The sequence below is a fragment of the Eleutherodactylus coqui genome, chromosome 1 (genome assembly GCF_035609145.1).
Source record: "Eleutherodactylus coqui strain aEleCoq1 chromosome 1, aEleCoq1.hap1, whole genome shotgun sequence".
NCBI classification, from domain to species: Eukaryota; Metazoa; Chordata; class Amphibia; order Anura; family Eleutherodactylidae; genus Eleutherodactylus; species Eleutherodactylus coqui.
In genome coordinates, this window is record NC_089837.1 from 466,313,068 (window position 1) to 466,325,116 (window position 12,049).

At 46.3% G+C, this 12,049-nt stretch overlaps 1 protein-coding gene across 1 annotated transcript in view; it reads right to left on the bottom strand.

The window, feature by feature from the left end:
• The window catches only part of GTF2H4 (general transcription factor IIH subunit 4), a 32,889-nt gene extending 20,879 nt beyond the window's left edge, over positions 1-12,010 (bottom strand). The window contains exons 1-4 of the mRNA XM_066584333.1: positions 11,922-12,010; positions 5,637-5,756; positions 4,125-4,229; positions 1,309-1,440 (exon numbers count right to left, since the gene is read on the bottom strand). Of these exons, the coding sequence (XP_066440430.1) occupies positions 1,309-1,440; positions 4,125-4,229; positions 5,637-5,755 (356 nt within the window). The 5' untranslated portion in view covers position 5,756; positions 11,922-12,010. The remainder of the gene's footprint in view (positions 1-1,308; positions 1,441-4,124; positions 4,230-5,636; positions 5,757-11,921) is intronic.
• Positions 12,011-12,049: the final 39 nt, after the last annotated feature.

The following is a 12,049-nucleotide window of genomic DNA, read 5'->3' on the forward strand; positions in this document are numbered from 1 at the left end:
ACACGGGACGGCCAATCCGCTGCGGTAAGTCAGGCTGGAACCGTGGCTACGGCGGCCGCAGCCGCAGTTTCAGAATATGCAGCATGTCTGTTTATCTTTTCTTTCCGTCACGGCCGCGCTCTCCTCTATGGGAGCGCCGGCCGCAACGGAAAAGCGAGCGGCCGGGCCGCTTCAAAGCCGCCGCGGGTTTTTCAGCGGCGGTTCTCCCGGCGGAAATCTTGCGGTTTTTGCTGCGGCCAAACCACGGGATTTCCGGCGGGAATACGCCCTGTGTGAACCCAGCCTTAAAGTAATTTGCAGTATTTTTATATCCTAGAAACACTTTTTCTTATTTTTGTGTCCCCCTTGATGCTGCTGCTAATAGGTGCTGTTGTGGGTGGGCTCTGGACAGCATCAGTCTCCTTCCCCCTCTGGCAGATAATGATAGAGTCCCTTTTTACTTTCCCTGCATTTTAGTATTGTGTGATCCAGAGTAGTGAAGTTATCCACAGTACGCGCAGCGTTAGAAGCAAAGAAAGCTATTTATTTCTCCTGCTCTGCTACACAAAGACTTGGCTGTGGTGTGCGTCCCCCAGCACTCAGCTCAGTAAGTGGATCTGCCATTGCTATATGCTTAATACACCAGATGGCGCCATACTATGTAAGTATGTGTCTTAAAGGGGTTCTGACATGAATAATTTTTTTATGCTTTAGCAGCCATTGTTCCCTGGTGTGCCTAATGGACCCAGGGAACCCATGGGTTAATGGCTGCTAAAGCATAAAAAGATAATACTTACCTTGTCTTCTGTTGTTGTTGACATCGGGGGGTCATCTCCCGGCAGGCAGTCTTCTTCCTCCAGCAGCCGCGCCGCTCCGGGATCGCGCGCATGCGCAGTAGAGAGGTGCCCTCTGACAGGAGTCAGGACGGGCTGCGTCTCCACTGCGCATGCGCAGCACTCCGGAGTTCAGCCGGACGGACGGGCCGCCCACAGCAAGCACTGCTTGTGACGTGCTTGCTGTGAGCGGTCCGTCCGTTGACCTCGGAAGTGCCTGACGGACGGACCAGAGCAGGAAGCGGTCTTTTTGACCGCTCCTGCTCTGCTTTAAAGGCACAGAAGATGATGCCGGCTGGAGGGGACATGCCTGGCGATCGGGCCAGGCCAGGCAAGGTGAGTACAATTTTTTTTTCTTCATGTCAGAACCCCTTTAAGTCTTTACTTGATCATTTTTTTAACAACATGTAAATGGCATCTATGCAATGAATATGATATTTAATGGAGAGACAATTACTTTACTGGAACTAAATATGAAATATGTAATTATCCTTACCCGCCCAGCAGAGCGATCTTCAGATTTTCTCTGAAAATTGGATTTAGAATGAGTCCTTGTAGCCCCCCAGGAAGTTGTTGTGTGTGCCACAGTCGCAGTCCAGACAGAATCTGTGTGTTCTCCTCATGTTCCCTAATGAATTAAAGGAAATAAAATTATGTATGATCACTGGCAGATTAAGAATTCTGATAATCAAATTACTTCTTTAAACAGACCAAATACCATCTGTATTTCCTATAGTTTAGCTCAATAAATACCAGTTTTGCAAGCATTTTAAGGGGTTGTGCAAGATTTGAAACTCATTACCTACCCATAGGATGAGTGATAACTCTCAAATCGATGGGGGTCCAACTCCATTGAACCCCACCACTCCCAAGAACAGGTCTCCAGCATGTCCCAAAGTGAGGGCGGCAGCGGTTTCACATGTGCACCACTGCTTAATTTACTTTAATGGGACCTGCTGGAGTTAGCCAAATACAAGTGTAGTGGCCCAAATGGGTCCTAAAAAAGCGCCTTGCCTTTAACCCTTTCCAATCCACTGTCAGATGTCTGAAGACATTCTGATTAAAGGCTGTACAGCTCCAATGTCAGAAGACGTCCGGCAGGGTATTCTTACTGTATATTACTGGACGCTCTGTTGTCGGCGGCCTCTCCGGCATGTCCCATACTGCAGTACTATCTCTAGCCAGCAAACGGCGCCATTCTATAATGGCAAAAAGATGAAGCCCCCTAGGAAACCCTGAATCCAAAATTGGATTGCAAAGGATTAAATGGCGGCAATCAGTTCACATATAACAAGCAGGGATTAACCACTACTTAATTTGCCTTCGATAGAGCTATTAATAATCTGCCAGGTGGACAGATGATTCTCATTGGTTGTCGACAAATTGAACTTGGATTGGCTGCTGCAAGCCAGTGGAGTGACAGTTGCGTGCAGTTTGGGGGAGTGAAGAGCGAGAGAGGTAGGAGAGGAGTCGTGTCGTAGTTATAGTGAGAAGATACTCAGTCAGATCAGAACAGTAAAGTGCGCAGAGAGTTTGTCAGTAAGTTGGCTGTTAAACAAGTGAACCGTATAATTAGTCAGTGGGACCATGTGTGCAGTTGAGAGGAGCGAGTCAGAAAAGTGAGAGAGTTAGATAGTGAAAATCTTCGGGTGTCCATCAGAGAGAGAGAGAGAGAGAGAGAGAGAGAGAGAGAGAGAGAGAGAGAGAGAGAGACAGTGTTAGTGTGTATAGAGAGTGAGTTAGGATTACCGGGAGAAGAAAGATCCCCATCAGTATTGCAGTCAGGGAGCTGCCGGAAGCTACCGGAAGAGTTGTTGGATCTGGAGGCGAGTTACGACCTGTCCCAAGAGAGTCGCTGCGAGGTGGCCGAGACACGAGAGGCAAAGCACAGAAGTATTCATTTTACCATGAGGAGAAGGCCACAAATACTGAAAAGAGTTATACTTGCAAACACCGGAGCCACAGAATACCCTCACAACCTGGGTCAAAACGAAGGTGTATACTGCTCACGGTTCACACCACTGAAGAGCCATTTAAACCGGCTCAAAGAAAACTACCAGCACTGCCATATGTTACCCGGAGCATCACCTCTGTCTCTAACCTGAAGAATCCCATGTACATTACTCCTGTTAATGATACTTCTAACATGTAAAGAGAATAACCACTTTTACTAAAAGGCTTGTGTGTGTCCACTGATATATGATCACTACTGACATCAGCAAGGAGATGGAAAAGAAAGTTATTACATTTTAAACCCTGTTTTTTGTGATTTCCTAAGTGCATCACATTTAACATTCTGGTGCTAATGTAGCACTGGCGTCACGAATTATTATTAATAATAAAAAATAGCAATAGCGCCACGAAGAGGCCGTTGTGGCTCTAACGCAGATGACAGGGAGTCACTTCAGAGCACCTAAGCAGCCGCCTCTTAGACAAGTACTTGGCTATCTCGTTGGAACCAAGTTTTGGGGATCATTGGGGACAGCACTAGATAACACTAAACCACCAGCCATTCAATGTAAAGCTTACAGCACCCATTATATGTCAATAGGATCTGTCCAGGTGCATTAGGATCTATGTAAATACTGATCTGTCATGCCTGCCATGGATATGTTTAGAATATAGCTGAAGTTATACTTTGCCATTTAGGATTATCTGATATAACCAAAGCAAAATGTAAGCTTTTTGCTTAAAAAGATACTGGCAGAATGGCTTACTTAGTACCGACCCCGACCTGTAAGTGGACAGCAGGGCAGCAGAAAATTCTACATGGGAAACTGAAGTGATAGAGCTGAAATTGGGTGTAAATAGCAGCAAAGCAGCGGCCAGTGAAGACCTGCCATGATCTTGACAGTTTTTTCAAGGCACACTTTAAAGGGAACCTGTCAGTTCAAACATGCTGTCTAAACCGCAGTCGTTATGTATAGAGCAGGAGGAGCAGAGTAGACTGACATATAGTTTTATGGGGAAAGATTCAGTAGAACTTGTAATTTATTCATTTCTATCTCCACACATTTTGAGCTGAACAGTCCAATGGGCGGAGCTATCAGTGACTGACAGCTATCTGTGTATGTACAGTCATACACAGCTGTCAATCACCGATAGCTCCGCCCATTGGACTGTTCAGCCCTGAATGAGCAGAGATATAAATGAATAAAATATAAAAGTTATACTGAATCTTTCCCCATAAAACTATATATCAATCTGCTCAGCTCCTCCTACTCTATAACATGATGCCTACTGTTTAGAGAGCATGTTCCAGCTGACAGATTCCCTTTAAGTCATTCAAGCAATATACATTACATTTCTTACTTGTAATTTTCCTTCTTCACCCACAAAGCAACAGCTGCTTGAGGCAGCGGCTGTTCAAGAAACAGCATGCGCATCACATAGTTCTTGGCAAGACCTGGGAGCTCCCTGAAATGGAGAAATGTAAAAAAAAGTGAAAAAACGATAGTAAAATGATAATAAAGAATACACTTACTCTACAATTTTGTAAGCAGATAACATGAAATACAAAACCATGATGTACATTTACAGTTACTTCTTCACTATGCTGAGGTAGATCTCCTGGCATCCCCTTAAAAAGCTCATTTGCCTCTGTATGTGTTTGAAAGTTACTTAATAATCACTGGAAGTTTGTATTTTTTAATGGTTGAGCTGTGCTCTGCATCTACAGAGTGCCTAGTAAGTCTTTGCTTGTAGACAGCAGCCAGTCCTAAGAAGAACTGCAGTCACCTGAAGAGAGATGATCATAGATGGTTAAACTAGCGGGTACCAAAATTTCCTCCTACCAAGTCCCTCCTTTCCCTAAATTTTGATCTTAGGGGACCCATAGTACTTTTATAACCCATTATGAATGCTCTTGTTTAATCCCTTAAGGATGTGGCCCTTCTTTTTTTTCCGTCTTCTTTTGTCACCCACTGGCACCTGACAATGTGATCGCCAGTTATCAATGGCAGACAGATGCCTGACAAAGGCCTTTAGGTCTGCCATGTAACTCAGCCTATTACCAGCTATGGCCAGGTGTTAAATATCAAAGACAGACAACACGGCCATGTATGGAGCAGGCTCGGTTTCCGAACTTGCACCATATTAACCTGATGCACCTAGGAGATGATATATATATATATATATATATATATATATATATATATATATATATATATATATATATATATATAAAATCAAAATACTAAAAAAACACCTGTCTATGAGTGACTGTGTGAGTTACATGTAATGATATCACCGTCATGTGATCAGTCATCAGAGCTCTGAGCTCCACCCCTGATCACATAACAGTGACGTCATCCCAAGACCTAAAACATGCAGAGCCTGACAGCAACCGTGTGCTTAAAGGGCCTGTGATGATGTCACTATCGTGTGATCAGGGGCAGAGCTCTGAGCCCCGGTGACTGATCACATGACATCATCACAGGTCCTGTAAGCACACGGCTGCTGTCCAGCTCTGTTGGTTTAGGACCTGTGATGACGTAAATGTAAGCTGCTTGTTCCACTAGTTGGACAGACCCTCTTTAAATGTTTCTTGCATATCCATATGATACACTCGGGGGAATGTGTGCCTTCTGTATCCAATACAATCATGCGAGGTGGTAACTGCATTCAGGGTAAACATGAACGAGGAAGTGATCACTTGCATTTCTGACGTTCTCTAGTCAAATCTATTTCCGTGCCTTTACTGCACAGTAATATGTAGTCATCTAAAACAAGCACATGTTTTATAAACTGCCAAAAAGTACATCAGCAGACATTATCGACTGTAACAAAAACAATCGTAGCTCCCGGTTATCTTGTATTATTCACCTAAAAACAGCCAGACATGTAGCAGGGTGATTGTACAGCCGATCGAGGACACCCGGGCTCAGTTCTTGAAGAAATTCATGCAGATTCTTGCACTTCAGTTGCACCCGCTGCAGCTTCATTCTGAGAATACAAATCACAGAATTAGATTAAAAGTATATTTAAAAAAAAAGTACTTTCTAAATATACAATGGTGGCGATGAAACCTGAGATGGCAAACATTGTTGACAAACATAAATTCAAGGCACTCAAAATGGGGTTTGTCGGGCCGGGCAGTATTTTTTTGGCTGCAAAAACTGACAAATCCCAATATACTGTATTTTAATAAAAGTAACATTTCCCTGACCATATGGTTAACGAACAGTCTGCCAATGACCTCGCTGTAAAATCTATACAGAAGTAGCATGCGCCACGCTAATGTTTGACGTGCTACATCTGTTTATTTAAAGGGGTTTGTCATTACAACAGAACTCCATCCACTGCTGGGTGTGGCCTTTAAAAAAAAAGAGGGCATACTCACCTGTCCTGGGAGACGCCGCTGTTAGCGACTTCCGGTTAGAAGGCCTGGTGGATGTCAGTTTTCCGATGAGGCCAATCAGAGGCCGCGGCATCCCCGTACGCACTCCTGGTAAGTATGTACGGTGACACTTTGGCCTCTGATTGGCCACAGTGGACACCTGACGCCCGCCAGGCCCTCTACACGGTAGTCACCGCCCATATAGCGGCAGCAGCTCTCAGCAGCATCCTGGGGTTCCAGGAAAGGTGAGCATATCCTCCTTTTTTTTTTTTTTTTTTTTAGACCAGGCCCAGCGGGAGGACAAAGTTTTACTTTAATGACAAGACCCCATTAACGTGCTAGACTATACAATTTGCATATCCACTAACATAATTACTGTCGGATTATGCAAATTAGCATAGGTGTGCTATGTTGCTCGCCATAAAATTAACTTTTAGAATTGCTACATTTATACTGTAAACCCTATTTAAAAAAACAGCTCTTTGCGAAGACCAACCCGTGTTTACACCTCCCCTAGGAGGCCATTTTTGGTGGCCATCACAAAAGTTTTTCTGTACAGACATACTATTGATGTGCATTAAAAAGAAGGGCGTGTAGGTGCAAACCTGCCAGGCATACGCACTAGTGCTCAATAGTTTTCTGGTAGCCCTAGGCTTATGCATGTGCAATTGTGCAAGCAACATAACGTCTCTCCAAAATGGCGCAACTATTTCAGAGCTGAAATTTGACTGTTAATAACTTTAAACTGATAGCCTATCCATTTCTGATTGGTGGGGGTCTGCTGCTCAGTGATCCCCACCAATCAGCTGACTGAAGGGACGGGGCGCTCCTGCAAGTGCTGCGGCCTCTTCAATATTTACATCTGAGCAAGATACTGTCAGAGCCCAGAAGGCCGTATAGTTTAGGCCTCTTTCACACAAGCGACAGCGATATTGCCGCAAGCAAATTGCAACGATATTGCATCTGAGTTGTGTGTGATATTGCTGAGTTTTGTCGTGCGACTTTGTAGCACTCTTTTGCTTGGATTTTTTCGGGGGGCTTAAGCGCTTCAGTCTTGAGCGCTTAAAGGGGTTGTCCCGCGCCGAAACGGGTTTTTTTTTTATTCAATAGGCCCCCCGTTCGGCGCGAGACAAACCCGATGCATGTGTTAAAAAAAAAAAAACGTTTAGTACTTACCCGAATCCCCGCGCTGCGGCGATTTCTTCCTTACCTTAGCAAGATGGCCGCCGGGATCTTCACCCACGATGCACCGAGGGTCTTCTCCCATGGTGCACCATGGGCTCTGTGCGGTCCATTGCCGATTCCAGCCTCCTGATTGGCTGGAATCGGCACACGTGACGGGGCGGAGCTACGCGATGATGCGTAGAAGGGGCGGAGCCAGAACTCCGCTCGTGCCGAGACCCAAGAGAAGGGAGAAGACCCTTCTGCGCAAGCGTGTCTAATCGGGAGATTAGACGCTGAAATTAGACGGCACCATGGAGACGGGGACGCTAGCAACGGAACAGGTAAGTGAATAACTTCTGTATGGCTCATATTTAATGCACGATGTATATTACAAAGTGCATTAATATGGCCATACAGAAGTGTTTACCCCCACTTGCTTTCTCGGGACAACCCCTTTAAGCCAATCAGAGGGCTCAGCCAATCAGAGACAGTGTTTCCTGGAGGTGGGGTTTTTGAACCCCTGACCTGGAAGCACTGTCTGAAGACTACAGAGAAGTGTGCCGTAGCTGCAGAGGAGACGTGCGGCGGAGCAGACAGCGCCTGTTAGGTGATGTATTGTTTTTTTTATGTAGCTAGGGGTTATTTTAGAGGAAACAGTAGGACTTCTTACTGTAAAGTTGCATCGTTCCGCAGGAAAACACAAAGGAAGGCTCCATAGGGAAACATGGGCTACAAAACAGCACAAATGTAGCAGCCTACAAAACATCGCTCATATATAAAGGAACCCATTGGAAAGCATCGGCTTCACATACATGCGATTTGTAGCACTGTCGAATTGTGAGAAAATCGCGCGATTTTGTCACCCATGTGAAAGCGGCCTCATAGTGACTGTTCTGAGTACTACAGGCTGGTCCTACTCACTACAATGTCAGACATTGATATCTATGGTGAAAAAGTCACATGAGACTAGTGACCAACATCCAACAGAGTTGAATGACAACATCCAACAGATCATGACACCATTGAAAATCATTAGAGGCCAGGTCGCAGTGGGACGCTGCCACCTTCATGTAACCGTGCAGCCCTAGTCTACATATCTTCTACATAGTCAATGTCTGTTTGTTGGAGCGTCACGCACAACCTGTATGACTGACCGACATGACATTTCGCACGCAGTATAATCTTGACCTGTAGAAGGTTATAGGCTAAAAAAATTCAGTAATGTTGTTGTCTTGGCAACCTTATTTGCATTTTTTTTTGCCTTTGCTTGAATTTTAATGCAGTAACCCCCTAATTTGCTTTCACCAGTGGATTCTATGGACTTTATTTAATATTCCTGTTTTTTTCCAACAAGTAATTCCCACTAGAAGAGTCGGACTGAGCGCTGACAATCTGTGTTTCAGGACTGCTTCTTAGCCCCCGTCTAACCCTGCTGGCGGCCACCAATCATTGGCCCATTTTGTCCTTCCTAATTCCGCCTTGGATGTCCGTGTGATCTGTCCCCAGACAGGAATACGTGGAGCAAATTTATGAACACCGGCCCTCAATTATCACAACTGTCTAACAGTAAATCAACAAACAGTAAAAAACTGTTTTTGGTGCCCATAGCAACCAATCACAGAGCTGCTTTTGTTTTACCTCAGCAGAATAACAAATGAAAGCTGAGCTAGGATTGGTTGTTATTGGCAACAAAAAATGCAAAGCTTTACTCAAATCGGACCAGAACTGAGGATTTGTATACGACACAAACAAACAGATTGTGTGTTTTAGATATAAGATGCCAAGCAAGCGAAGGACCTGTTTGGGCAGAAGGACAACAGCCGCACTAAGGCTAGGTTCACACTGAGCGTATTCCCGCCGGAAATCCCGCGGTGTGGCCGCAGCAAAAACCGCGAGATTTTCGCCGGGAGAACCGCCGCGGAAAAACCCGCGGCGGTTTTGAAGCGACCCGGCCGCTCGCTTTTCCGCTGCGGCCGGCGCTCCCATAGAGGAGAGCGCGGCCGCAACGAAAGTAAACAATAAATAGACATGCTGCATCTTTTAAAACCGCGGCTGCGGCGGCCACAGCCGCGGTTTTAGCCGGACTTACCGCAGCGGATTTCTGAGAAATCTCGTCCACATGGCTGGCTAATCCCGAGATTAGCGGCCGCGGGCGGATTTGCCGCGGCTGAATTCCGCGCGGCAAAACCGCGGCAAATACGCCCTGTGTGAACCCAGCCTAAAGTAGCAGCTGCTCGAGTAGCTGCAGTGCAGAAGCAAACTAACGCCCGACTTGAGAATCAACGCACTTGACAAGCCGCCGCTCGACTAGCTGAGACGCCGGAGCAAACTATTAATAATAAAATGAACTATATTTCCACAGCAGCCCGGATCCAGAGCTGCAGCTCCGCTGTGGTCCCGGTGATTGTTGTGACAGATGATATCACAGGAAATCAGGTGACTGAAGCAAGCCAATGAGACGCTGCAGTATCACATTCCTGAACTCCTGGCATCAGGGCACTCAGGATGCAAGCACCGATGCTGCAGTCTCTCCTGAGTTCCTGTGACATCATCAGTCACAACAGTCACTGGGACCACAGCAGGACTTCAGCACTGGATCCCGATAGCTGTGGTGTAGGCATAAGTATAGTTCACTGTATTATTATAATACAGGGGATCCTATTGGAGTGGGGTTGTCCGGTAACTAAACAACCCCTTTCATTAAAATTCATTCAGGACGCCACTGGCAAGACGTCAAATTTCTTTGCATTACAACCTAGACATTAATTATGTTTATTATGTTGGATTCATATCAGTAAAAAACAAAGTTTTTAATCGCACACAGAAGCAACAAACAGTTACACAAAACTGACCCGTGCAAAGTCGGGTAATTCCGCTAGTATGAAAATACAGCATTTGGGTCAATTACCATATTCATGAAGCCCCTGTTTAACTTCCTCGAGACTAAAAAGCATCTGAAGTGTGTCTGGGGCTTCAGAGAGGCTTGACCTCTGCAGCGCCACCTATTGGAAGGCAGCATCCCTGCAAGTCAATGTTAGACACTGAGCACAGCTCCTTAGGCCGGCTGCACATGAACCGATTTGCATTGCGTCCACATCGCGGATCCGCAGCGAATACCTTCTATAGCATGCTATGAGAAAACGCTTCTTCCTGCACACGAGCGGAAACAAATTGCAGTTTCCGTAAGTGGAGGGAAAAAAAAAATCACAGCATGCTCTATTTCTGAGCGGTGTCCGCACGAACAGCTTCCACTGAAGTCAATGGAAGCCATCTGAGCCGCGGCCCTTCCGCAAATTGACATTGCAGATTGACGCAGGTACCCACGACCTTCGACTAGCAACGGCACAGGAAAAATGGACGTTAAAAAAAAATCTGTTCTGCGCATGACCGACGGCGACTCGCCGCTGCCATCTGCAGTACAGAAAAAGAAGAGAAAAGCCAAGTACAAGGTCGGATCGCTGCGGGCTCCCGCATGCGGAATCCAACCCGTTCGTGTGCCGCCGGCCTTAAAGGGCTTGTCCAGGACTTTTATTATTGATGACTTATCCTCAGCCGCTGATCAGTGGGAGCCCACCGCTCTGGATCCCCCACGATCAGCTGATCGCCTGGCCTGCTGTCCACGCAGAGTGCTGGAGGCAAATAGCGCCATCTGTATACCAGCAGCGTGCTTCGGTACTGCAGGCCAGAACATAGAGCATGCTGTGATTTTTCCATCTCGCAGCAAGACAGAAGTCGCCCATGTAAATAGCGCCATTGTAAATAATGGGTTGGACTTTCGTGCGATACACACAACTCGCACAATTTTCTTGTACCGTGTGATTGCTCCCTGAGGCCTGTGTCACACAAGCGTATGCATATCATCAGTACGAAGAATGCTTTTTTGTGTGCATGCATCTGTAGATTTTATTGTACTTTTTCACGCACTTGGGCACGTGCATTTGCGCGTGGCGAAAAAATCTGCACCAGTTGAGATGGATAATAATTAGTCTAATGAGTTCCAAATGTGTTCTTTTCTACTGTGCAATTACAGTGTTTCAAGCATCTCCCAGCGTATTTTGCACACACTTCCGCGTTTCCATGGGCACCATTGCTGCGCAAATTCCCAGGAAGATAGAGCCTGCTGCATTTTTTTTTTTGCGCAACCGAAACATTAACGCAAAATACATGCATGCGAACGAACCTGTTGAAATCAATGGATTCAATGCGAAACGCACGCGCAAATACAAAAACGCTAGTGTGCCGGGACCCTAAGGGTGCATTATTCACACGGGTGAGCGCGAGTTGCGTCCAACATACTCGGGCATGACTGGCATCGCACACGGGCCACGGACGCTCTGCAGGGGAGAAATCACCCATTGAAAAGCTTCTATTTTCGTGTGCGTTCTATGCATCCCGCAATGCGCAAAACTTGCGTCATCTTCTCGCTGGTGTGAATGCACCCTAAGCAGGAGAGCGCGCCGCACAACCTCTTGTACCCTCCAGCAGACTCTGCTGACTACTCTCTGATGCACAGCCATCATGTCGTTTCTCATCCTATGACCTCTGCAGACCCCCCCCTCTGCCCGCTCCGTACGTCACACTGACCCCCATTACACCCCATGACTCACGCCACAGCAGAGAATAGCAGGAGATCCCCAGAACAGCGGCCAGCTTGGGAGCCTGTTCCACGTGACTGAATATGTCACGTGGCCGGTTGACCCGCACAGAGCGGAGGGAAGTCACGTGACATTCTCTA